Genomic DNA, 26,416 nt, shown 5'->3' on the forward strand with positions numbered 1-26,416 from the left:
CTCTGAGAGGAGCTGGGAACATAAGCGGCTCCCCACCCCTGTGGATTACAGCTAGCCTTGTATTTGTGTGCACAAGGAATCTTTGAGGAAAGGGCCTTTGGTTTGAAGCAAGCTGGTGTCAATGCCTTCTTTTTTCTGGGGTTGCCAGTTTCTGCACATCACAGAACAGTGCGAGAAGACTATGGAGACAAAGTAAAAATAAGTCACTGGAGTCGAAGCCCATTACGCCAACAGCGAGAGAGATTTGAGCAAGGGGATGGCAGGAAGCCAGGTAAGCCTCTGCCTGGGTGCCAGCCAGGCACTGTGGTCAGTGCCTCTCAGGACATGGCGCTTGCTGGCTTTTCACCATAATCGAGATGTTGGGATACTCTCATGGGAGCTTTTTCCCAGCAAACAGGTGGTGCACTTAACCTTGGGGATGGTGGTTTTTCCTCTGAAGAACCAGGCCATATATTTCTGTAAAAACATAGTTGTTTCTCGAGTAGGATACAGACTCTTCAGGACGGACAGTCCTGGATGGCCATGGTCTTGCTGTCATGAGTAACATTTTCTCAAAGGGGCTCTTGTAACCAGATGGCTTTATTTAGGAGGGAATTCAGCAGATTCACTATTTCTCTTAATTAAAGTATGCTTACTCTCGCCCCACATGCCCTGGTTGAATACTATGCTTCCACATCCTTTCCCATCTGATGGACTTTGGATTGGCTGTTCAGTTGGTCCATTGATTCTTCCCCCTCTCGGAGCTTCTTAGTCAGCCCTTCAGAGATGCTGTTCCTTTTACTTGAAGGTTGACAGTTCATCTTCTGTGAACCCTGTGAAATTAATGAATGCAATGTCTTTTTATGAAAAGTAAATCAAAGTCTTTGCAGATTGTCTTAATTATTGAAAAACTTCTCCCCCAAACTCACCTTTGCCACCGTCTGTGTTTGTTTCCTAGTCAAAGAGGAGAAACTGGAAGAGAGGGACCCCCTTTCTGATTTACAAGATATCAGCGACAGTGAGAGGAAGACCAGCTCAGCTGAGTCCTCATCAGGTAGCGGAGAGCAGCGTCAGATAGACAGACTTTGTAAGACGGAGCCACGAGGCTTCTCCCAGGGAAGGGACAACAGAGATTTATCTTCTCCTTTTCTGCTTTCTTCTCCAGCAGAGTCAGGGTCTGGCTCTGAGGAGGAAGAGGAAGAGAGCAGCAGTGAGGAATCAGAAGAGGAGGAGGAGGAAGAGGAGGAAGAAGAGGAGGAGGAGACAGGAAGCAATTCTGAGGAAGTGTCTGAGCAGTCTGCTGGTAAGGGGATCAAACTTAACTGGAGAGTTAAGTGTAAACACTTCAAACCCCGAAGTACAGAGTTGGTAATGCAGCTTTTTTGGGTCCTTTTTCTTTGGGCAGTAGACCAGAGAGAAGGATGGCAAAGAAAAAGATGGCCAGCTTGAATTCTTAACTTTCCCTACAAAACCCCCAGCCCAGCCCATCCAAGCTGAGGCTGTGTACTTCTTTTCCTCCCTAGGGTCCCGATCGAACAGAGGCTCCCAGGACTCTTTCTTGCACAGGCTCTTCCACATCATCTCTTCTCTCCTTGAGCCTCCCACACCAGCCTCTCCCCCGGCTCTCTCAGCTAAGGACTTTGCAGCTTACTTTACTGAGAAAGCCAAAGCCGTTCACCCCAAGTTCCCTTCCCCCTTTCTCTCTGACATCACCCCCCCCCACTCTGTTCTCCTTCCTAACGAGACAGATGAGGCTGGCCCCTGTACGCTTCTCCTCAATCCTGTCCCTTTCTGTTTTCTCTAGCAGATTATCCTCTCAGTCACCAGCACTCGGATCTTCAGTCTTTCCCTGTCTACTAGTTCCTTTCTTGCTGCCTTCAAAGATATCTTCCCCATCTTTAAGAAACCTTCACTGTACCCAACCATCCCCTCAAGCTACCTTCCTATGTCTCTCCTCCCTTTCTCGGCCAGATTCCTAGAGAATGGCCGTCTACGCTGCCTCCACTTCCTCTCCTCTTATGTGCTCCTCAGCCCTATGCAGTCTGGCTTCTGTCCTCATCGTTCAACCGAAACTACTCTCCACAAAGTGACTGGCAATCTCTTAGTTGCCTAATCCCATGGTCTCTCCTGAGTTGTCCTCCTGCTTGGTCTATGTGGCAATCATTGCTGCTGACCACCCTTTCCTCTAGGACATTCCCTCCTCTCTGGGTTTTCCTGATGGTGTTCCTCCTGCCTGCATGATCTCCCATGTGTGTCATGCCCACTAAGCGAATCTCTCCCCAGCTCTGTCCTGGGCCCTCTTCTCTCTTGGTAGCCTCATCTGCTCCTTTGGGTTTGTGTAGATGGCTCAGCCCCAGTCTCTGTCCTGAGCGAGGCCTGCGTTGCCAGTTGGCCATTGGCATCTCAGACTCAGTACGTCCGAACCAGCATTCCATGCCTTTCTCCTCAGATCTAGCCCTTCTCTCAGTGTCCTTCCTGCACTGCCGTGCCTCCCCTTTCCTTGGGTTTTAAATCTGGTGTCATCGTCTCTCAAGCTCCAAGTCCGATCTGTTGCCAAAGTTCACGCTTTCTTTCTCCACCCCAGTTCTTGCACCTTTCCCTCCCTTGCCCCGCCTGCAGCTGTTACCTCTCAGACCAATGCAGTCCCTTCCAGTGGGTCTCCCTGCCTCACGTCTCTCCCATGCACTCCATCCTTCGTGTAGCTGCCAAAGTGATTCTCCTTCAGCATAGATTTCACCTGACCACCAATTACTCCCCCCACCCCCCCCAAATAAACTCCAGGGGCTCCCTGTGGACTTGAGCATCAGATATAAAGTAAGGCCCTTCACAGCCCTATTCCAGCCAATTTTTCTAGTCTCACACACTTTAGGGCTCCCCAAACTGTCTTTTTCTCCGTTCCTCACACATGGCCCTCTGTGCTGGCTGTCCTCAGGCCTAGAACATCCTCACGTTCACTCAGACCCCTTTCCTTCCTTCAAGAGGTAGCCCACACCCCACCTTCCAAGGCAGGATTCTTAACCTTTTTTGTGTTGTGGACCCGCAGCCTCAGAATAAGGTTTTTAAATGGAGTAAGTGCTCAGTTTTAGCTGGAGGTTAGTGAAAAAAAGGAAAGTGTAGTTTGCTTTTTTTCTCATCCACAATCGCAGACTGCCTAAAGTCTCTCCACAGAGGCCCAGTTAAGAACCCCTGTTGTATAGGAAACCCTCCTTGGTCCCCTAACTGTGGTACCCCACCCCCACCCCCAGCTAGCTTGTACTTATCTTCTGTGCTACTTAACACCTGTACATGTTGTCTCTCCCACTATAGTGTAAGTTCAGGTTCCTTGAGGTCATGGACTGTTGGGGTTTTGTACTCTTATCGTTAGTGTATCATGGAACATGGCACACAGTAGGCACTTAATACATGCTTGTTGATTGACCGATTAATACCAGGTGTGCCTGAGGCACAGAGGTACTTGAGTTCAGGAGAGAGATGAAGAGCTGGGGAAGAAGCCACAGTTAGGGCAGGTTGTTCCTCTGTCCATCTGAGCAGCTGGCTTTGTTTTGATTTGCAGAAGAAGTGAGTGAAGAAGAAATGAGCGAAGAGGAAGAGCGAGAGAATGGAAACCATATTTTAGTTGGTGAGAAACTCTTCCCTGTGAAACATTGGGTCTTTTTTTTCCTTGTATCCCTCATGCCTCATAAAGGAGCTCATTGTGAACTTACCTAAGATTGTCCCTGAGCTGAAGTCTTGGCCTCATCCTAAAGATTGTGCTCGGCGCCCCATGAGGCCGGCGTGTCTGTCGCTGTGGTTCTTCCCCAGAACCTCTGTTTTGGAAACTGGAAAGGTTCTGAGGAGGACCAGACTGATTGGTCCTTGAAAGGTGTCTGACCCCACGAAGCTAGACAGCGGCCAGGCTTGGAGTCAGGAGTCCCTCCTCTGACACCAGTTAGGTCGCTGAACCTCTTGAGTCTCAGTTCCTTCATCCGTAAAGTGGGAATAAGAACGTGTCCTCTCCATCTCCTTGGGTTGTTGTGAGAACCAGTGAGACAGTGCAAACCCTAGAGTATTCTCTTTGGCAGCTGTTGTATTATGATTTTTGTTCCTCTTCCTCCTCCTCCTCCTGTGTGCTGGGCTGTGCTACGGAAACATTCAGCGGGCCCTGCCCTCATAGAGCTTACCAGTGGAGATGACGTAGGCACAGGGAAGGAGAGCCAGGCCTGGGGCGGGGGATTCAGGACAGGAGGTCAGCCTGCTCTGCCCTCGCCAGACCTTACAGTTCTTGCCCATGGTGCCTGGCCCTTTTTTGGGGCGCTCTCTCCTGCTATTTGGCTTCTCCTCCTGTGGAACCAGGGAGGTCTCTTAGCAGGGCCGTGTCAGGCAGGCCTCTCCATGTCTGCCCTCGATGGGACAGGATTCAGGGTTCCTGTGGATCTGCCAAGATTCAGATGGCCTTTGCCCTTGATGTAACATCAGCCACGAAGTGGCAAGTGTCGATCTGACCACATTCTTTGGGGCAGAGCTGCCCTCTGCCACCTAACTCTCTATTGGGCCTTCCTCTCCATCTTGTGGCTGGAGGCGTAGCTCTGGTACTTGGCAGCTACCTTGTGCTAGATTTGATTCTAACTTTTAAAGTTACAGAGTCAAGGTTTGACCGAGATTCAGGAGAAAGTGAAGAAGGTGAAGAAGAAGTAGGAGAGGGGACCCCACAATCCAATGCCATGACAGAAGGTGAATACGTGCCCGATTCTCCAGCCTTATCTCCCATAGAACTGAAGCAGGAGCTTCCCAAATACCTCCCAGCTCTCCAGGTGAGCAGCGTGCTCCCCTCCCACCGGGGGGCCGCCTCCCTTCTTCTACCTGCCCCGTGGCCATTCTCATTCCTCCCAATTCTCCTTTTTCCACCTCCTTCACTAATGCTTCACTGGCTGCCTTCCCAGGAGCCTCAGATGGGTCTTCAGGGGCTGTGGGAGGGATGGGACTTTTTCACTTGACCAGAGTCTGGTCTCCCAGAGCAGCATGAGCTTGTCTGCCTGGGGTGGCTCCTCCAGAGAATGGGGGACACCCCCCTCTGGGTACACTTTGGGACTTGCTCAAGTTGGAGGCCTGACTCTTGGGTCCTGCCCACCGTTGCACCGATCAAGGCTCCAGGGTTGCTCGGCAAACCTTTTTCTGGTCCTTTCACCTCTCAGATGGATGCAGGATGGAGCTCTCCTGTTTTCCTTAGAAACTGCCTTTTCACTATTTTTTTCTGACAGAAGAGAAAAGGGACAGGACAGAGATGTCTTGTAATTCTGTCCCTGGCGCCCTGAAGCTCTTGGCTTTAGACTGCAGAGCTGCCTGTTCATTGGCCCTTTGGTTGGTTCTGTTTTCTCTGTGTCCCCAGCAGACCTTGTCATGTGTTGTAGAGGTCTCAGTGCTGCTGGAGTCAGGGCCATTGAGACAGGGAAAGGGGCGTCACCACCTCCTCCATGTCTCAGCCCATCACAGTATCCCGCCAGGCTAGGAGAGCTGGGACTAGTATCCCTGAGAGTCCCAGGGTGAAGTAGAGTGTTCTCTACAGCAGGAGAATGTGTAGTGATGAAGAGAAAATCCTCCCTTCGTCCAGCAGCCATGCCCTGGGCACCTTAGGGAACAGGCCCAGCAAAGCAAGCCTCATCGGGCAGCTGTGAGGTGTCCTTTCCATTCAGGGAGCTGGCCAGGGTCAAAGACCACCCCCCTAGGAGGCCACACACACACACTCTCCCTTCCCTCCCCAGGGTTGTCGGAGTGTGGAAGAATTCCAGTGTCTGAACAGGATTGAAGAAGGCACGTATGGTGTGGTATACAGAGCAAAGGACAAAAAGACCGGTCAGTGCACACTGGAGAGTGGGTTCACGGCAGGGCTGCTGGGGGCCAGAGGGACTGTGGTGGAGTGGGGTGCTCGACACGCAGAGCTTAGGGAAGATCCCATGCTGAGGGCCCATGCTGGGAGGGACCTCAGGACATCTGGTATAGTTCAGCACCCCTCACCCCCACCCCAGTGTTCTAGACTAGGAGACTGAGGGCCAGAGAAGGCGTGTGACTTGGCCAAGGTCCCACAGGTGACTCCAGACCGAGCCACCTCAGGGGTGGTGGATGGGACAGACAGGCCCCATGGAAGCACCAGAAGACAGATGACTGGGTCACCTTGGTCAGCTCCTGCCCTGGTTAGACCTTTCTGAGGAGCATCATTCTTTTAGTCATCTTCCGATCTTCTCTCAGCAAAAGTCCTGTTTCTTACATCACTAACTATTCTCATGTGGTACTGCCCCAGATGTGCTGAACATAAAACCTTTCTACCAGCACAGTATGCACGTGCGTGCGCGCACACACACACGCCCCCTCCCGCACCCCCATCACCACCACCCCTCTCTCTCCTTGGCAGCTGCCCTTTGTTTCTCCCCCCATTTCACACTCTCCTCAGTGGACCAGTTCGTTGATGGCTCAGTTGAGGGGCTCACTCAGTGTGCTGCTCACCATCAGTCATGTCTACTCCCACGCCCTTTCCCCCAGTATCCTGCAACAGGCAGCCAATCAGAGAGGGCCTGGCCAGCAGGTGTCACCACAGACCACTCTTAGGACTGAGAAGATTTCATTTTAAAAAGCAGTTTTGTAGCAGCAGATGGGAGCTTCGGTTCTGACCCAGTTGGGCATTTTGGTCATTGGTCTTGTACCAGTGAAGCAAGTCTGTTTCCATCCTGTCAGCAAAGCCGGGCGTGATTGATGGACTTTCACAGCACATGGCATCAGATTTGGGGCTTAGGGAGGTTTGCACACAGATGGGTGGGTTTGTCTCCTGCACAGGGGACCTTAGTCTCAGGTCTGTCACCTCTCTGGGCCCTTCATTGTGCATAGTTGGTGGTGCTCCTTGGAGAGAGAGGAGCCAAAAACCTCAGGTCTGGGGGCATTGAATTGGAGACGCTTGAGTTGGGATTCATGATGGCCCTCCGAGGACAGAGGTCAGACGAAAAGCTGTATAATTCTGCCCATGTAGGAAATGATGGGGCTTGGGGTTAGGAGCCCTGTAGTCCAGGCCTATCTGTGACGGCTTCCCTCAGGATCCGGAAGTGAATGCCTGGCCTCATCACGTGTGTGCTCTTGCAACAGGCTATTTGAGGGGGGCCTGAATCGGACCAAAAGTCAGCTTCAGTCCTGAATCTTAGTAGTTTGAGGCGAGATGAGTGAATGCTTCTGCCAGGAGACTCATTCCCTATTTCAGGGCCCACTATTCAGTCAGTCAGCCAGCAGCAAGCATTTACGAAGCACCCACCTTGTACTGGGCCCCACGCCAAGTGCTGAGAACATAGGATAAAGGATGGGACAATCCCGTGTTGCAGTAAGGGGGACAGCAAGGACCTGGCTAAGTGTATACAGCATAAGGATACATTCAGTAAATAGGAAATGGCCAAAGACAAGATAGTTTGAAAAAGCAAGAGAATGAAAGAGGGTCTTTAAAAATGCACCCAAGAGCACAGAAGGACCACCTGAGGGCCCCGCCCTGGGCAGCGTTTCCTTCAGAATCCACGTCGAGTTTGTTCTCTCATGTGCAAGTGGCTTAATGGGACACTGCAGCGATCTTCTTTTTCAGTTCTCTGTATGTGGAAATGCCCATTTGTGTTCAGTTCAGGATTTTCTTTTTAAATACAAGGTAGTTTGGGAGGCATTTTGCATGCATGGTGCATTGAGATACAGAGCGCTTTCCCTGTTACCTCATTTGCTCTCACTGGGAGGTGGGTGTTGTCATTGTCATTTCACAGGTGGGGAAACTGAGGCAGGCAGATGAATGACTTGCAGGTACCACTGGTTGGGGGAGGGGGGTTGTCAGGAAAGGCCTCAAGGAGGAATTAGTGATGGAGCTGCATCTTAAATGAAAAGAGAACACCTTGGTGGGGGAGCCACATCCAGCAATAAGCAGGTGGTGGGGCTCCGTGGGGACTGGACTGAGTTGCTGCTTCTGAAGCTTTTAAAGCATGTTTGTATGTCTGCTGTTCTCACGGCCTGCACCCAGGAGATGGGCAGCTGGTGCCTCCTGTGAAGAGAGGCCAGCTCAAGGTTGGGTGGCCCACTCCAGTGGGTAATTTATGAGCCACCGGCCTCGGTGCTGGGGGGAAGGAAGCCTTGGTGTTGTACAGAGCAGCCACTTAGGCTTCCTTCTTACTGTTCATCGAAGCCTTGCTCTGCCACATTTGAAACCAAACCAAACCATTCATTAGAGAACAAGCATAACGAGCTAATGTTTGTCAAGAGCTCTATAGACAGGTTTCTGTGAGTGACCACGGCCCTGCCCGTCTGTCATGCTGCTCTTGCCAACGTCCTCATTGTATGGGGCAGAAGCTGAGGCGGGAGGTGAGTCCAGGGTCCAGACTCCGGTGCAGCCTAGTCTTGAACATCCTTGGCCACTACTGGGAAAAGCTGCCCACCGCAGCCTGCAGCACGTGGAGACTCATCCTTAGTTCCTACCTTTAAAATGTTTTCTTTACAGATGAAATTGTGGCTCTGAAACGGCTGAAAATGGAAAAGGAGAAAGAAGGCTTCCCAATCACCTCCCTCAGGGAAATCAACACCATCCTGAAAGCTCAGCACCCGAACATCGTCACTGTGCGGGTGAGCCTCTGCCCTGCCTCCGCCCTGCCTCTGTCTCACATGCATCTAAGGAATGAGACCCCCACACACCTGGGGACAGCACTGTGCTCTGGCAGTCAGTGAGCATTTGCTAAGGGCCTGCTATCACTACTAAAACATAGTGATTTTGTTAAATTATAAAATGCAGTTTTGTTGTCCATCCCTTAAGACTGAAATGTCACATAAAGTGCCATGTAGTGGTACTCTCCGGCAGAAACCTTGGCTATGCCTCTATTTTCTTCCACATTTTAAAACCAATGCAGGAAAACTAGAGGGCCACTCTGGTTCTCCTCTGGTCACCCCATCTCTGGTGTGGCGTTAGGTGGCTTTCTGTCACCCCTTTCGCCTGACCAAATGATGAACCTGGTGGCGCTAGATCACCTGCTCACATGACAGGTTCTGCAGAGTCCAAGTGGAGGGAGTCAGGCTTGCTCAGAAAAACCTCCAGGTGCTCGGTAGGGTCAGTCTCTACTGATTTTCTAAAAGGGAAAATAAAAGCTCCTCCTTTTTGACATTTCCCATAGCAGTGCAGTTCTGTAAAGCACGTACACGGTCAGCCCCAGGATGTGCTCCGGAATGCTTGTTGAGGGATTAGATTTAGACTCTCCTGAAGGACCCTGGTTCCTCTCCAGAGCTGCCAGTCATTGGGGGCAGGGAAGGGGTGGGGAGCTTGCTGGGCTTGACCGATCATCGTTAATTTGAGATTCACATATTAAGTGAATATCCATGGTGACTGCCAGCCTGTCCCAAGGAAGTTTAGTGTCACCGTGTTGATGATGCCCTTAACACTCTAGCAATGCTAGTCAGCTTCAGTCTCTCTCTCCCTTCAGAAGGATCCCAAATTCTGAATGGGAGGGATCTGAATTAACGAGGTCTGTTAGTGGACAGGAGGACTTGGGTTCAGACCCTGCCTCACATGGTTACTAGTTGTGACCCTGGGCAAGTCCCTTACCTATTCTCAGCCTCGGTTTCTTCATTTGTCAAACAAGAGAGTTGGACTTGATGGGCTCAGATTCTTAGCCCTTGTCCCACCTCCAGGGCTGTCCAGGCTTCAGTAAAGGAGCTCATAGGAATCTTTGAGGTTCATACATGTCTCTTCCCTACTCCCCAATTAATCCCTTGGGGTTTGCTTTAAAGGAGATTGTGGTAGGCAGCAACATGGACAAGATCTACATTGTGATGAATTACGTGGAGCATGACCTCAAGAGCCTCATGGAGACCATGAAGCAGCCCTTCCTGCCAGGTACCTCCCCCTACCCCATCCTGGGCACATGTGCCCATGCCACCATGCAGCTAACCTTGCTGCTATCCCCATATTGGGAGCTGTGCCCTCATGGCTCAGCGGGTCAGAATGGGGCAGACAAAGGGAGGAGGCTCTGGCTGAGTCCTGGCTTCTTGATGGATGACAAGAAAAGGAGAGGGTCTCTGGGCCATGGGGGAGACTTGGCCCCATCCGGTGACCTGGCAACCTCCTGCTTCTCTGCTCCCACTCCAGGTGAAGTGAAGACGCTGATGATCCAGCTCCTGCGGGGGGTGAAGCATCTTCATGACAACTGGATCCTTCACCGGGACCTGAAGACTTCCAACCTGCTCCTCAGTCATGCAGGCATTTTAAAAGTAGGAGGGTCTGGGGGCCGCAGACTTAGAATCAGGGTGGGTTCATGGGGGACAGGTGTCCATCTCTCCCAGATGGCCTGCGGCTGAAGAGGCCCCAAGCACCCCGCCTATCCAGCCCCACTTCCACTGGCCAAATCCTCCAAGAGCTGGAATTTCAGGAGCCTCTTAGCCTGTTTCCAAGCTCCGAGGCAGCCCCTTGTTAGCAAGACGTGTTTGTCACTGTTGCAGGCTGTGAGCATTATCTGGGCCTGGGGTCGGGAAGACCTGACTTCAGATGTGGCCTGCTGCCTAACTCTCCAGCCTCAGTTTCCTCGTCTGTAAAATGAGAGGGATAATAAGAGGAACTGAGGCCTTCCTGGACAGTGTGGGGGTCCCGCAAGGTCACACTGGTCGAGTGCTTTGCCTCCATTAAGCGCTGTGTACGTGTGATCGATGGTAGTGCTGTGTGTGAAGAAAATGAACACTAAGCCAGCAGGCCTCATGCAGCGGGGCGAGGGGGCTGGGCGTGCAGAGCGGGTTCCCATCCAGCAAGGCCTTTCCCCTTGGTTTTCTTTGTTAGTTCTGTTCTGCTGCCTGCTGCATCTCCCTCCCCCACAGGGGAACATGAGGCAGGGTCTCTCTAGGCCAGAGTTAGGGGAGGGACGGTGATGCTCCTGGAGGTGTGGGGAAGGGTCAGCCTCCGAATCATTCTCTCTCGTGCTTTCAGGTTGGCGATTTTGGGCTGGCCAGAGAATACGGCTCCCCCTTAAAAGCTTACACGCCGGTGGTGGTGACGCTGTGGTATCGGGCTCCAGAGCTGTTACTAGGAGCGAAGGTAGGTGCCCACACTTTGGGGGAGATGGCTCGTCTTTGTAAGCACTGTCTTTAAAGGACTGTGGTGCCCTTTAGTTTCTGGTTAGTCACTAATGTGAAGCCCCCGCAGCACTGGCCCCAGCTCTCGTGGACAGCTTTGGTGGGTCTGGCGCAGGGGCAGAGCCGGCCCTGGCAATGCTCAGGGCCCCAGAAACTCCGTCCCTCCCCTTGCTCGTCCTTCTGAGTTCTCTTGGACCCTCCCACTCTGCTTTCCTCCTCATTGACCTCTGCTTGAATTTTCAGGAATATTCCACTGCGATCGACATGTGGTCAGTGGGCTGTATCTTTGGGGAGCTGCTAACTCAGAAGCCCCTGTTTCCAGGGAAATCAGAGATTGACCAGATCAACAAAGTGTTCAAGGTAATGCATTTCTGGGTCTCTGAGCCCTCCCGCAGCTTTGCCTCTTTCGGGGGAAGGGAGCAGTGGAAGCGACCAGCCAGGTGTCTGTGGTCACGGCTTCTGTAAGGTCAGCCTTGCTAGCCTGGAGTCTGGGGTCCCCTCCCAAATGCACATGATGATCATGTCGCTCCTGCCAGGCCAGCCCTCGGGTTGTTCTCTGCCCTGCCCAAGGCGAACACCGGTTTCTTTGGCTCTCTGCGTCTCACAAACATCCTGTGACCTTAGACCTTCAGCTCTTCCCCCTCCCGTTTTACAAATGAAGAGACTGACCAGATTCAGGGGTGTGAGGTCACTCCTCAGACCGGTCTGCCTGAGCAGGCCAATGATGAGGTGGCCCAGTTCATGTCTGACCTGTCCCAGGGCTGGGGCCCTCGCACCCTCCCAGCTGATGGTCTCTCTGCCATCATGGCCTGGGGAGAGGAGGTAACATGGAGAAATCCTTGTCTTGGCAGGACCTGGGAACTCCAAGTGAGAAGATCTGGCCTGGTTACAATGATCTCCCAGCAGTGAAGAAGATGACTTTCACAGAATATCCCTATAATAACCTGCGGAAAAGATTTGGCGCCCTCCTCTCTGACCAGGGCTTTGACCTAATGAACAAGTAAGTGGCCCTGGGAGCCTCCTTCTGAGGCCGGGGGGCTCAGCAGGCCCCTTCCCGGGACCCCACTGACCACTGACTTGAAGGATCTTTAGCTCGGGGTGGCATCCGGGTGGGGGCTCTGGGCTCAGGGGTTGGCCCTGCCCTCACAGTGAGCTAGCTCTTGGGCTCAGAATGATGTCCTCTGCCCTCCACAGCCGGCTGCCTGCCTCTTAGCTGGGCCACTGCCTGATGGCCTCCCATGCCAGTTTGGTCGGGCCAAGCTGCGTGGGCAGTGTCCCACCCCCGGTCCTCCTCCTCCATGGTGAAGTCAGGGAGGAAGGCCCATGGGCATGGCTGTGCGGGACGGGTGCTCAGTGTGGCTTTGGAATTCTCAGCCTTGTCACGTTCCCTCCCCTAAGTCATCCTGGGCTTCTCGGGGCTCCTCCTCCTCCTCATTTCTCCCAGGGCAGTGATACCCAGTCGTTACATAGGCTGTGGCCACTCTCTGGTCACTAAGCAGCTCCTTTGTTTGTGTTCTGGTGGTCCTGCCCTGGGGACTGACCCATTGATTGACTGAGCCTGGCTGGTGGGAGCTCCCCTCCCACCCTCCACCCCAGTGGCATCTCAGATATGGCTTTAAATTCTTAACAGGTGCCAGGGGCCCCTGATTTGGTTCCCATCTACCCACTGACCCTGAGACTGCCTCTGTGTGTCCAAGCCCAACTTCTTTATTCTGTTCTTCATCTTCATCTGCAGGTTCTTGACCTATTACCCTGGCCGGAGGATCAACGCAGAAGATGGCCTGAAACACGAGTACTTCCGAGAGACCCCCCTCCCCATCGACCCATCCATGTTTCCCACGTGGCCGGCCAAGAGCGAGCAGCAGAGGGTTAAGCGTGGCACCAGCCCCCGCCCTCCAGAAGGAGGACTTGGGTACAGCCAGCTGGTAAGTGGTCAGCACCAGAAGCTGGATGGGCCCTCGCAAGGGCCTTTCCCCCGCTCACACTCGCTCGGCCAGGTGACCTGTGGGCTGGCAGGGGTGCTGCCAGCCTCCCTCTCTGCTGCGTCGCTCACCCAGCTTCTTGACTTTTCCCAGGGGGACGATGACCTCAAAGACACCGGCTTCCATCTCACCACCACCAATCAGGGAGCATCTGCGGCCGGCCCGGGCTTCAGCCTCAAGTTTTAAGCTCTGCCCTGGGCCACAGAGCAAAGTTAAACCCCGGCTGAGCCATAGCCTGGATGCACAGTGTGGAGGGGCTGGGGGCGGGTCTCTCCTCCGCCCACCTGCCACGGAAACACACGTAGCCAAGGAGCGCCACGAGAATGGGGACGTCTCAAAGAGCCGGGAGCTTCATTCTGGGAACTTGTGCGTTTTGTTCTCGGTTTGATTTTTTTTACATTTTGTCTTACTTGGGCTTGTAAATTCGTAGAATCCAAAGTCCGGCTTTCCTCGTGAAGCTGGCATTTCCTTAGTCCACCTGACCCCGTCGGTCGTGGCTCTGTCCATCGATGGGGCGCATTGGCCGTTCTGAAAGCTGATGACCGATGTGGAGAAGCCATTGGTGTGGACACTTGCCTTGGGGGTCTCTGCTTTTCACTGTGACACCCACAAACAAGTAGCTCGTTCGCCCTCAGCACTAACCCAGCCATGCTGCAGAGAAAGCCAGGGGTCCTTGGTCCACCCTGGACCCACTGGGATGATGGCTTTGATTTGGAACCAAAGCTGGTGGTTTTTTCAGTGCCTAAAAGTGTACGTAACACCCGTCGGGGCCTGTCCCCCATCAGCTCCCCACCCTAGGCACTGGGCAGCACCTTCCGTAGCGTGGTCCCCCATCACCCCAGCCCAGATATCAGCAGGAAACCTTCAGGTTTTATACTGTCAAGTGTTGGTTTTCTAAGTGAACAACTAGACCCAGGCCCTGGGTGCAGGGCAGGGAACCTTGGTCTTATTCCGATTCTGTACAAAGCTGGACATTCATGCAAACTTAGCCACAGTGAAGTTTTTGTATATTGAGATTGTCATAAATTTTAAAATATAGTAAAATATTCTTGGAGGAAAACACCTGGCATGTTGTCCTTTAATGGGTTTGGAGCAGACGGCTAGGGTGGCCTTTCCCTCCCAGCTGAGCCGGCAATTAGGCTTGCTGGCTCTGCACTGACCGGGCCTAGGGAGAAGCCTGAGCATCTCAAGCCCTGTCACACAGACACACGCTCCTGCCCCACCTCCTCCCCTTCCCCCAGGGGGACGTTGCCCAGGTAGAAGAGCAACAGAGGACCTGGCTAAGCTAGTAGGGGATGGTGACCTCATTTTGGTGGCTTCCCAGCAAGATAAGGCCTCTCTGGGGGCAGGAGGAGGGGCTTCAGGCAAGTCTCCAGGCTGTTCCTTCGGCCCAGTCAGACTCCCCACTGACACTGGTTGTGGGTCCCCAGAGCTGCTGGACCTTTCCCATGAGCTGGGCCCACCCTGGCCCCTTCCCCCAGGGACACGGCCCTCCACCCTGCCTCACAGCTCTTCTCGCCTCTTCCTGTAGATTGATTTGGGAGTTTGGGAGGCCTGCCTCAGATGGGAGCCTAGGAAAAATAACGCCCAGGAAGCCAGGAGTTGTTGATAAAAGCCAGATGTTTTTAGTAAAACCCACTTAAGGCCTCGGCTATGATGAGAATGTCTCTGGCCAGCGCCAGCGCTCACCAAGAATGTGCTGGGATTCTCAGGAGGGCCTCGGTCGAGTCCCCCACCCGCAGCAGCCCTCCAAGGCTTCCACGTGGCATTGCATCTGCTGACCTCTGACGGGGCTGGGGGAGTGGCTTCCCCTAGAAGGCCCTCCCACCCCTAGACGGAAAAGCTCAGCTTGTCTTGTTGGGAAGATTGGGGGAGTGCTGCTTGTGAGAGAGCCACGGCCTTCGGCAAAGGATGAGGCATGTCCTAGCTAGGGAGTCCTAAATGGTAGAGCCAGGGAGGATCGTGACCTCCCAGCCATATGGGAACAGGGTTTTCCTAATGGGCAGCTTCACCCTGGAGCTTTGAGGCCCTTGGCCTCCTGCAGCAGCAGCAGGAGGCACAGTCTGTGGGTGACCCTACAGTCTTCCCCAGCCTCCAGCCCGCATAGCCCACCTGCACTCCTCCATCACCCTCCACAACATATCTCCAAAGCCTGTTGAACCTGACTTCTGCAGTATCTTGCGACTGTTGTCTTCCCATCTTAGCCCTGACCCTGACCAGACACAGGCCTCAGGGACAGCCCAGGTAAAATGCTTTCTCAGCTGGATTCCAAACCCTTGGCCCCCCATGTTGGGAGAGGAAGTGAAAGGCAGAGAAGACAACTCTTCCAGACTCTGGCACAGGGTCCATGGAGGGCTCTGGGCCAGGGCTTGAAGGCTTCTACCTCCCCCTCCCTCCATCTCAAAGGCCCTTCACAGGACACTCAGTTCCCTTTAGGATGGGGAGGGGCAGGTCCGGCCCCCAGGCTCCTCCTCATCCCTGGGCCGTCAGTAATTCACCCGGATGCGCCAAGAATAGGTGGTGAGAATTCGATCTCTCTTCTTGACAATACACGTGTAGGTGCCCTCATTGATGGCGTTGACGATGATGCTCATGTGTCCCTCATTCAGGTCCAGGTAACCCGGGTACGAATATTCCAAGAGTTCCCGGTCCTTGTACCAGCTTGGGGGTGAGAGAGGGGAGTCGTCAGAGCAAGGCTGCGCAACTTACCCAGAAGTGGGGGCTTGGAGCCAGCCCAGCCTCCAGTATCAGGGAGGAGGACCCCCGCCCTCCCCAAGAGTGATCAGCCCACTCACCCTAGTAATGCCCAGCCTGGGCAGAAAAATCCAGAGATGACCACAATTGCCCCCTCCTCAACCCCATACCTTCCCCCAGAACTGCCCTGGGATTTGACGGGTCTCTTCCCCTTCCTGTCAAGGGCAGAGATATATAAATATATAATATGTATTAATATTAATAATTTATATTACTATATTTATATATTAACCCTATTAAGTGATTTGTCCAGGGACATGAAGTCCAGCATGCGGCAAATAGGAGACTTGAGTCTGACTAGTCTCAAAACCATGCTGTTCCTAAGCACCTACTATGTGCTGGCCCCCCACAGTAGGTACTGGACATAGACTCCTCGAAATGCTCCTTCTATTGGAGGAGATAAGTCAAAAACCTCCCCTGGGGAGTCCTTTATATATAAATTCACTGTATCCTTTTGGGCAGGCATAGAGGGGTCATCATCTTGATTTGGAGATGGGCCCCATCAATGGGGGAGGGATTTGACCAAGATCCCCCAGGGGCCTTTGGCCAGAGCAGGACTAGAACCCAGGGCCTCGCTCTCTGTCTAGGACTCTTTGGGTCTATCTGTGTTCTGAATATGATCTTTCCCCTAGGACACAGGCCTGAGCCCAGTGTGGCCCCCTGGATCTGTTCACGCCCTCCAGCCCAGGCCGCCCCACAGCCACTCACTAGACTTTGCCTTTCTTGTGAACAATCTTCTGGCCGCAGCGGAAGGTGACGTTTCTGCCTTCAGCCACCAGCTTGGTTTTGGTCCTGGGGGGTGGCGGGGTGGCCGCCACGGTGGGGAAGGGAAACTCTGCCCAGAGGACAAGAGATGTGTATGTTCAGAAACCGAGGGCTCTGGGAGCTTGTCCTTTGGGTCTTTTGGGGTCCAGGACTCCTCCAGGAAGTCCTCTGGAATTATACCACCCACCAGGCCTCCAGCATCAGGTCCCTTCCCTGCCCCACCCAGAACCACTTAGGAAATTAGTGATTCTGTACCCAAAGCCATAACAAGGATTTCTTGCACCCTGGGAGTATTCAGTTGTGGGAGACTAGGGAGGCATGGTCCAGCCCCTGCTGGCAACTCTGAACTCAGTGCAGGACTACTGCTGCCCCATGGCCCAACCAGTCAGGATGGCCAAGAATGGCCAATGACCCCCAGATTGAGGCCAGGAGGGGGGAATGTGGCAAGTAGGAACCCCAGGCGTGGGAAGGCAAGCCCCACAGGAAGGGGCAGAATCCTGGATGGGGGTGGTGCATGCACAAGCCACAAGAAGCCACCAAGGCCCTGCAGGAAGGAAACCCTGTGGCCTCCGGAGGGGGCATCCCCTAGACACAGGCACGGTTCTCTTCAGGGGAAGCTAGGGGTGCAAGGGACAGAGCTCCAGGTCTGGAGTCAGGAAGAACCGAGTTCAAAAATGACCTCAGACACTCAATAGTGGTGTGACCCTGGGTAAGTGTTTTAACTGCCCTTGGCCTCAGCTTCCTTAATGGTCAAGTCAGGATAATAATAGTAATTATTTACCAGGGTTGTAAAGATCAAACAAGATAATATTTATAAAGTGCTTAGCAGAGTGCCTGACACGCAGTAGGTACTTAATAAATTCTTGTTTCCTACCTCTTTTCCTTCCTCCCTCCCTCCCTTTCCTTTCTTCGCTCTTCCCTCCTTTCCTTTTTCTTTCTTTTCCTCCTTCCTTCTATTCTTCCTCTCCCTTTCTTTGCTCTTCCCTCCTTCCTTTTTCTCTTTCTTTTCTTCCTTCCTTCTATCCTCTCTTCCTCTCTCTTCCTTTCTTTGCTCTTCCCTCTTCCTTTTCTCTTCTTTTCCTCCTTCCTTCTTCCCTTTCTTCCTATTTGCTCTTCCCTCCTTTCCTTTTTCTTTCTTTTCCTCCTTCTTTCTATTCTTCCTCTCCCTTTCTTTGCTCTTCCCTCCTTTCCTTTTTCTCTTTCTTTTCCTCCTTCCTTCTATCCTTTCTTCCTCTCTCTTCCTTTCTTTGCTCTTCCCTCTTTTCCTTTTTCTTTCTTTTCCTCCTTCCTTCTTCCCTTTCTTCCTTCTTTCCACACTCTCCCTTCCTCTTTCCTCCTTTTTTCTCTCCTCTCTTCCTCTTTCCTTCCTTCTTCCTTCTATTCTTTCTTCCTCCCTTCCTCCCTGTCTCCTCTCCTTCACTCTCTTCCCCCCTTCTTTCCACCTTCTTTTCTCTCCCTCCTTTCCTCTCCTCCTTCCCTCTTCTCCCTCCATCTTTCCATCCTTCTTTCTTTTATTCCTTTATCCCTCTCTCCCCTCCTCTCCTCTCTTCCTCTTTCCTTCTTTCCCCCTTCTTATGCTTTCTTCCTCCCTTCCTCTCCTTCATTCTTCCCTTTCCTTTTTCTCTCCTTTCCCTCCTTCTTTGCTCTCTTCCTTCCTTCTTTCCACCCTCTCCCCTCCTCTCTTCCTTCCTCTGTCTATAGCATTATGACAAACCCAAGTGCTGAGAGGCAGATCTCTCCAGAGCCCCACCGGGATCTTAGCTCTAGAGCTGGAGGGAGCTTCTCAGTCCATCTAATCCAACATCATCATTTTACAGTTAGGGAAACTGAGGGAGGCCCAGGGAAAGCACAGGACTGTATGTCTGAAGCAGGATTTGAACCCAAGTCCCCTTCAGAGCTAATGGTCTTCCTGGTACACTGCTGCCTCCAGGGTTCAGGAACATGCTGCAGATTTTCTGCCCAACCCCTCCACCTATCCCCCACCTCTCCAGGGTCCCCTGCCTGATAGGAGGCACCAGGCTAGGCTCCATTCCTCGCTCAACCACAGTTACCGTAGCAGAAGTCACAGCTGTGGGGACAGAGCTTCTTCATGAACTTCTGGCGGGTGTCACAGAAGCCCCTCCGTGCCCAGGATGGACACAAGGACAGCCTGTCCTGGCAGCCTGGCAGAAAGGAGAGCAGCCAACTCAGGGGCAGGAGCCCTGCCAGGGGATGCAGGGGCCCCAGGGATGCAGGAGCCCTGCCAGGGGATGCAGGGGTCCTGCCAGGGATGCTAGTGAGTGAGCCAGCGTCAGGGGAGCAGCAGAGGGAGGGAGGAGAGGAACCAGGGGCCAGGCACAGCACAGGGCTGGGGAGGCAGAGTCAGAAATCAGTTGATCGATCAATTGGCATTTATTAAGCACCTACTAGGAACTGTGCTGGGCTGTGGCATTCAAGTACAAAGAATGAAACAAGCCCTACCCACAAAGGGCTTACATTCTAATGGGGGAGACAAGGATATGCAAAAATCTAAACAGCATAAAGTGAATAAATGTATGTGGGTGTACAGTTGAATACAAGGCAGTTTGGGAGAGGAGGACAGCCCTAACATTTGAGGGGATCAGGAAAGAGTTCATGCAGAAAATGACCCTGGAGATGCACCCTAAAGAGAAGACTCTGCTGATGTGAGGTAAGGGCATTCCAGGCAGGGGAACCGGCCAGGGCAAAGATGTGGAGATCAGGAAATAGAGTCTTGTGTGAGAAACAGAGAGAAAGCCTGTTTGGAACACAGAGTAAGAAAGGGAGTCATGAATGGGAACTAGGTAGGGCCAAGGCTAAGGCCACAGAGCTCGGCACCTAGGGGCCAGGCAGAGCACGGAGCTGGGCATATGAGAGCTGCCTAGAACCGTCTCTGGGGACACAGTTGGGGGGCAGGTACTGAGTGATCTAAAACCGAACACACAGAATTGGACCCACTGGGGCCAGGAAGAATGCAGGGCTGAAGACTGAGGGCCAGGAGCACCGGGGCCAGGCACACATGGGAATAAAGGCACCCAGGGCTTTAGGCTCTGATCCTCTTGTGAAACAACAGAGAATCCCTCAGATCTGAGGAGAAGAGGAGCCTCAGAAACCCCTACTCTCCCCAGAGTGGGAACAGCCGCTCTGAAGGGGAGTCATCTTGTCTCTGCCAGGACTCGGGAAATCTGAGGCCAAAAGGGCCAGGTGCCCAGGGGAAGTGGAGTTAGGAAGTCAGAGAAGCAAAAAATGTGGCCAGGCAAGGCCTGGAGTGGCTAGATATTGCTGACCCTGCGGGTCTAGATCCTTGGATCACCGGGTTCACCCTCCTCGCCTGACCCAGGAAGAAATGAAGGCCGTAAAAGGGAAGAGGCTAGGGAAGGCAAGAGACAGCAGGCTGCCGTACCCACCGTAGAGCCGGTGGATGCCCCACATCTCGTCCTGGGAGATGGTCTTCTTCCCCGTCAGGGTGGCATTGATGTGCATCAAGGCATTAGGGTTCAGGGAGTGCATGAGGCCGAGGGCATGGCCGATCTCATGGGCAGCAATGTGGACCAAGTCGGTGAGCCAAACGCCTGTGAGTGGCATAGGGTGGGATGAGAACCCTCAGAAGCTGAAGACCCTCGTTCCAGCCCAGGCACCACCGGCTCTGTCCAGAGAGACGTTGTCAGGGCCCAGGGACACCGGACCAGTGGAAAGAGGACCTCAGCCTGCAGAAGCTCATCTTTATAAAGACTCTGACCCTCTCTCGCCTCAGGACATTCAATGGCTCACCAGTGCTTCAGATAAAGCTCAGACTCCCACCACAGCCTGACTCCAAGCTAACTTCCCAGCCTGATCTCTTCCTCTTTCTTTCTCATACATTCTTTCAATCTAGGCCAGATTTCTAACCTTCTCTGAATATGTGCTTTCCCACCCCCACACCTTTGCTTATATCGTTCCCCTGGCCTGGAATGCCCTCCTTACCGCCACCTACTCATCCTTCTCAACCTTCAAAGCCGGAGGAGTAGAAAAATCCCTGGATCTGAAATCAGAAGATCCCAGTCTGCCTCCTGGTTCTGCTACTTACAACCTACGTGACCTTGGGCAGGTCATTTTTCTCTGGGCCACAGTTTCATCCTCGGTAAAATGAGGGAGTGGAATTTGATCAAGGATTCTTTTATTTTTTTTTTGGAGGGGGGAAGGCAGGAAAATTGGGGTTAAGTGACTTGCCCAAGGTCACACAGCTAGTAAGTGTGTCAAGTGTCTGAGACTGGATTTGAACTCAGGTCCTCCTGACTCCAGGACCTGTGCTCTACTCACTGCGCCACCTAGCTGCCCCAATCAAGGATTCTTAACGTGGAGTCCACAAGCTCTTTTTTTAAGTGTATTTCAATATCATTATATACCTTTGTAATCCTATAGATATTATCTTGTGCATTTAAAAATATTGCACAGGGCTCCCCAGACTGCCAGAGGCTCCATCTGCACCTAATGATCCCGATCCTTCCCTAATCTGCCCCCCCGCCTGCTTCCTTCACCCACATATCTCCCTCCTCCATCTGAGATCCCACAGTATTTGCTTTTTGCTGCATACCTTGAGCTCCTGGAACTATATCTTTTTAGCTTGTATTCCTAGTAATAAGCAGCGCTGAGAACATAGTAGGCCCTTAATAAACGTTTCTTGAATCCTGCCTTTTATTGTGAACAACTACAGTTACTTAGGTAACTATAAGCTCTCTGAGGGTAGGGATTATGACTGAGCTAAACTGTGTGTTACCCCTAAGGCCGAGCATAGAATTCTGCACTTAGAAGGTATTCAATGAATGTTAAATAGATGTATGGATGGATAGACGGACAGATGGATGAACGTCTGCCTGACTAGATGATCGGATGGATGGACAGATGGATGGATGGATGGATGGATAGATGGACGGATAGGTGAATGTCTGCCTGACTAAATGAACAGATGAGAATGGATGAATGGTTGGATAGATGGGTGAATGGACAGATGAGTGGATAGACAGATGGACAGATGGTGAATGTCTGCCTGACTGGATAAGCAGATGGATGAATGGATGGATGGATGGATGAATGTCTGCCTGACTAGATGAGCAGATGGATGGATGGATGGATGGATGGACAGATAGGTGAATGTCTGCCTGACTGGATGAGCAGATGAACAGATGGATGGATGGATGGATGGATGAATGTCTGCCTGACTAGATGATCGGATGGATGGACAGACGGATGGATGGATAGATGGATGGATAGGTGAATGTCTGCCTGACTAAATGAACAGATGAGAGTGGATGAATGGATGGATAGATGGGTGAATGGACGGATGAGTGGATAGACAGATGGACAGATGGTGAATGTCTGCCTGACTGGATAAGCAGATGAATGGATGGATGGATGGATGAACGTCTGCCTGACTAGATGAGCGGATGGATGGATGGATGGATGGATGGATGGACAGATAGGTGAATGTCTGCCTGACTGGATGAGCAGATGGATGGATGCATGGATGGATGAATGTCTGCCTGACTAGATGATCGGATGGATGGACGGACGGATGGATGGATGGATAGATGGATGGATAGGTGAATGTCTGCCTGACTAAATGAACAGATGAGAGTGGATGAATGGATGGATAGATGGGTGAATGGACGGATGAGTGGATAGACAGATGGACAGATGGTGAATGTCTGCCTGACTGGATAAGCAGATGGATGGATGGATGGATGGATGAACGTCTGCCTGACTAGATGAGCAGATGGATGGATGGATGGATGGATGGATGGATGGACAGATAGGTGAATGTCTGCCTGACTGGATGAGCAGATGGATGGATGGATGGATGGATGGATGGATGGATGGATGGATGGATGAATGTCTGCCTGACTAGATGATCGGATGGATGGACGGACGGATGGATGGATGGATAGATGGACGGATAGGTGAATGTCTGCCTGACTAAATGAACAGATGAGAGTGGATGAATGGATGGATAGATGGGTGAATGGACGGATGAGTGGATAGACAGATGGACAGATGGTGAATGTCTGCCTGACTGGATAAGCAGATGAATGGATGAGTGGATAGATAAATGGATGGATGGAAGAATGAATGAACAAAGCAGCATGATATTTCCATCCCTCTTAGGTTCCTGCTCAAAGATCCCTCTAGGGAGGGGTTCTTAACCTGTTTGTGTCATAGACCTCTTTGGCAGTGAAGCCTATGGACCCCCTCCCTTCTTAAAGTAATGTTTGTAAATGCATAAAATAAAATATATAGAATTACAAAGGAAACCAATTATATTCAAATGTAGTTATTGGAATATTTTTTACAAAACTTCATAGACCCCAGGCTAAGCTCTATCCTTCCTCACTCTTTCCCAGCTTCCACCTCCCTAAACCTCTGACAGCTACTTCCCCCAGCCCTTGTCCTGCCCACCTTCCCCCCTTTAAGGCTGAGAATACCCCTGGTCTAGCACCTGCTGGGTGATCATCCTTCTTCCCTCCAACAGCCCCTGGGAGCCCTTTTCTCTTCTGAATCCTTCCCGGATCCATCAGAGCAGAGTTGCTGGCTTTACCCTCTCCCCGCCCCTCTGCTCACCTGGCTCCTGGGGGGGGGTCCCTCCTCCTGCAGCAAATTCTATCATTTCTTTCCATCCGGGTTCCTCTATATTTCCTTTCTGTCTTCTGTCTGATCTGGATGCATGTCTTGTGTGTCTGACCTAGATACATGTGTCCTGAGCATGCACACCTCTCCTGCCTATGTATGCCCTATTCACGTCTGCCCTACTAGGTACATAGATCTGCCCTGTACATGTTTGCTGACCAGAACACGTGTTTCATTTGCATGCCTGATCTGTACGTGTTTGCATGTGTCTGTTCTATACATGTCTGACCCAAACAGCTGTTTGTTCTGAATATGTTTCTGTTCTAGACACTTACAAAAAGGTCCGGTTGGAGTACAGGGTGAAGGACTTTTAGGGGAGTTCCCAGCAAAGCCCAAACTCCTTCTTGTTGGCTCTGCAGAGAGGTCTTCAGCTCCCTCAGATCATCAGGGGCCTTGCTCCTTACCGCAATCTCCCCCTGCCCCAACCCCTTATCTTGGGACGTCCCCAGGACCATAGCCTCAGGGCTGGAGAAAAGGATGTCTGTGGATGGTTTCTCTGAGCTTGGTCCCAGCTCAGAGCAATCTGGTGATAAACTGCCCAGTCTGAGGCATCAGAGAGCCGGCTGTGGCTGGGGGCAGGGGCTGGGGGGCGGGGGAGCCCCGAGCCACTGGGCCAGCCTGAGAAGGCCAAACTTTGCTTCTCTCCCAGTCTTGCTGATTCCGGCCTGACCACAGGGAGGCCGATGGTGGGTGACATCGGTCCCCAGGAATGTGAGCCCGAGCTGGGAGGCTGGGGTGGGGGCGAGGAGCCCAGGAGTGGAGGAATGAGGGGCTGGAGGGATGGAGGAGGGAGCACAAAGGGAAGGAGGAAGGCTCAGGGAATGGGGGATGGGAGAGATGGAAGGAGAAGGAGGCGAGATGAGGGTGAACGGCATCTTCCCTTACCTTTTTTCCAGCTGAAGCGGGTCTCGCCCACAATCCAGTATTCGCTGTCGTCAAAGTGGATCTCCCCATTGGGGGGGAAGAAGGCGTGGGCCAACTCACCGGTGGTCCCGTCAAAGCATCTGTGCACCAGTGAGCGCAGACAGTCCGTGTGGTTGATGGGGTAGAAACCTGAGGACCAGGGGCCAGCCAAGGCTGGGAGGAGTGTAGGAGGACCCAGGAGGTCCCCGAGGGGAGGAGCTCTGCCAACTTCTCTGCGCACCCCCCACCCCCACCGGGCCTCAGTTTCCTCAGGGCGACCTCGCCTTGCCTAGGACTTCACTGTCTGGGAGACCACAGTGATACTAATAACATCCCAATTCTTTTACTCGATTACAAAAAGAAATCGCTTTGTGCAACGCCCCGAGTTAGATATACAGGAATCATAGGAGGGCAATTAGAAACTTGTCCAAGGAACATTTCTAGCTGAATTCTATCGAGAGAGAGGTGGTGAGGAGCCAGTAAAGATCTCCAGGATGACAGCTGGGATTCCTGCAGCATTTTAGGGCTTGCAAAGCGCCCTTACAGGCACGGTCTCATCGGAGCCTCACAATGACCTTGTGAGGCCAATGGTACGAGCATTATCAAGCCCATTTTACAGGTGAGGAAACTGAGGCACGGAGGGAGGAAGCGATTTTCCCAGGATCACACAGCTAGTAATGGAGACAAGATTCGAACCTAGGTCCTACTGATTCCAAACCCAGTGCTCTCTCTTCTATATTACAGGCTTATGTTTCTAGAGATGGGGACGTTGTGTGTGCACATTCTCACTCTCTCTCACACACACACGGGTCCTCAGACACCGGCACACACATGGTCGCGGATGCTCACCTATCTTCAGGTCGCTGGGTAGGTCTGGAGCTACCTCCCTGAAGGTGAAGGGGGACACATTACTCCACATTCGGAAGGCAGCTACCAGACCCCTCCGGGTCTCACTGCGATTGATGAGGTTTCGGGGATAAGACAAGATCCTGGGTGGGGAGAAAGAGATCAGGGGGCACCGCCTTTTCTGCCCCATCCCTCATTCTGACCCCCTACCCGACCCTCAGACCGTACTTGTAGGTGAGGTTGAAGTGGTCCCAGTGAAGCCGGGATGGGGTGATGGTGTAGCGTTTTGTGCGGGTTTTAGGGGACGAGCGTTCTAGGCGGGGCTGGGGATCACCAAGGCTGAGGGGGCCAGGAAAGCTGACATCTTCCTTAAAGAGAACAGAGTCAGAGGAAGCGGCCCTGGCTTGGTCCCCAGGGAGCCTGGGGACATTCTTCTCCCCTGGAATCACCAACACCCACCCTCCCTCATCCCCTCCCCCATTAGCCAGCAATCTAGGCACCTCATCAGCTGATGGGAGCCAGACAGACCGAGCCAGCCAGGTCAAACAAAAAGATTCAGGGGAGAAAGAACAGACAGACTGAGAGCAGACCCAAGGACAGAGGCAGAGGCAGACTGGAGTAGTCAAGACATGGGGAGGGGTGGGGCAAGGGAAGGGAATGCACATTATTATGCACCTACTATGTGCCAGGCACTAAATGCCTTACAAGGATTATTTCATTTGAATACATGGGCCACTGGGCTGGACAAACCGCCTGGCTGCCAGGACAGACAGAACATGCACACACACATTCAGGGATCGCTCTCAGAGAGAACAAGTCTGAGACAGAGACAGAGACGGGACAGTGGGAAGGAAAGTGGGGTGGTGTTTTCCATTCTCACCTGAGTCTCTCTCACTTTGGGGTCAGCTGTGTCCTTCAGGGTCACCAGCAGAGCCAGGGCAGGAAGGAGGCAGAGAAGGCCTAGGAGGGCTTTGTAGGGGGACATCCTGGCTGTCCCCTCTGGGGGCTCCGCTGGGGGACTCACTCCAGCCCCCATGGCTATCTCAGGCCCAAAGTTGGGGCGAAGGTCTCACTCAGGCTGCATGGGCAGGATTGGGGCTGGGCTGGGCCAGGCCAGGCTGGGGGACTGGGCTTGGGGGGAGCAGGGGCCCCTGCCGTCCAGGCCCGGGAAGCCGAGCCTCCAGCCTCACGAGCTCCTGCTCTGTACAGACTTGAGTGTGCACACCAGCCAAAAGCAAGATCACGTTACTTGGCTGGGCCAGGCAGGGGCTGGAGCCGGAGCCTGGAGGAGGGAGAAGGGGCTGGAGGAGGAGAAGGAGGCTGTTAAGGAGAAACAGCTGGGCCCAGGGTCAGCTCCTCCTGCTCAGCAGCTGTGGGGACCGGCTAAGGAAAGAGGGAAAGATGGGGGTGGGGAGAAGGGGGCCATTTGTACAAAAGTC

At 52.8% G+C, this 26,416-nt stretch overlaps 2 protein-coding genes across 7 annotated transcripts in view; one reads left to right on the top strand and one right to left on the bottom strand.

The window, feature by feature from the left end:
* The window catches only part of LOC118838015 (cyclin-dependent kinase 11B), a 36,336-nt gene extending 22,224 nt beyond the window's left edge, over positions 1-14,112 (top strand). For 4 of the 6 annotated variants that reach the window (XM_036745211.1, XM_036745213.1, XM_036745215.1 and 1 more), the window contains exons 7-20: positions 149-271; positions 938-1,033; positions 1,145-1,282; positions 3,533-3,598; positions 4,594-4,769; positions 5,718-5,808; positions 8,462-8,583; positions 9,739-9,844; positions 10,097-10,218; positions 10,925-11,032; positions 11,314-11,430; positions 11,922-12,070; positions 12,806-12,995; positions 13,146-14,112. In XM_036745211.1, coding sequence (XP_036601106.1) covers positions 149-271; positions 938-1,033; positions 1,145-1,282; positions 3,533-3,598; positions 4,594-4,769; positions 5,718-5,808; positions 8,462-8,583; positions 9,739-9,844; positions 10,097-10,218; positions 10,925-11,032; positions 11,314-11,430; positions 11,922-12,070; positions 12,806-12,995; positions 13,146-13,238 — 1,697 coding nt within the window. In that variant the 3' untranslated portion in view covers positions 13,239-14,112. The remainder of the gene's footprint in view (positions 1-148; positions 272-937; positions 1,034-1,144; positions 1,283-3,532; positions 3,599-4,593; positions 4,770-5,717; positions 5,809-8,461; positions 8,584-9,738; positions 9,845-10,096; positions 10,219-10,924; positions 11,033-11,313; positions 11,431-11,921; positions 12,071-12,805; positions 12,996-13,145) is intronic. The other 2 variants (XM_036745214.1, XM_036745212.1) reach the window with 1 other exon arrangement.
* A 1,011-nt stretch (positions 14,113-15,123) lies between these two features.
* MMP23B (matrix metallopeptidase 23B) lies at positions 15,124-26,066 on the bottom strand. Its single transcript, XM_036746664.1, has 8 exons — positions 25,858-26,066; positions 25,206-25,345; positions 24,981-25,120; positions 24,114-24,281; positions 19,976-20,140; positions 18,623-18,733; positions 16,515-16,641; positions 15,124-15,713 (listed from the first exon to the last, which is right to left on the bottom strand). Exons 1-8 carry the CDS (start codon positions 26,011-26,013, stop codon positions 15,539-15,541), a joined length of 1,182 nt encoding a protein of 393 aa, XP_036602559.1. The 5' UTR covers positions 26,014-26,066; the 3' UTR covers positions 15,124-15,538.
* Positions 26,067-26,416: the final 350 nt, after the last annotated feature.

This window comes from Trichosurus vulpecula, chromosome 2 (assembly GCF_011100635.1).
Source record: "Trichosurus vulpecula isolate mTriVul1 chromosome 2, mTriVul1.pri, whole genome shotgun sequence".
NCBI classification, from domain to species: domain Eukaryota; kingdom Metazoa; phylum Chordata; class Mammalia; order Diprotodontia; family Phalangeridae; genus Trichosurus; species Trichosurus vulpecula.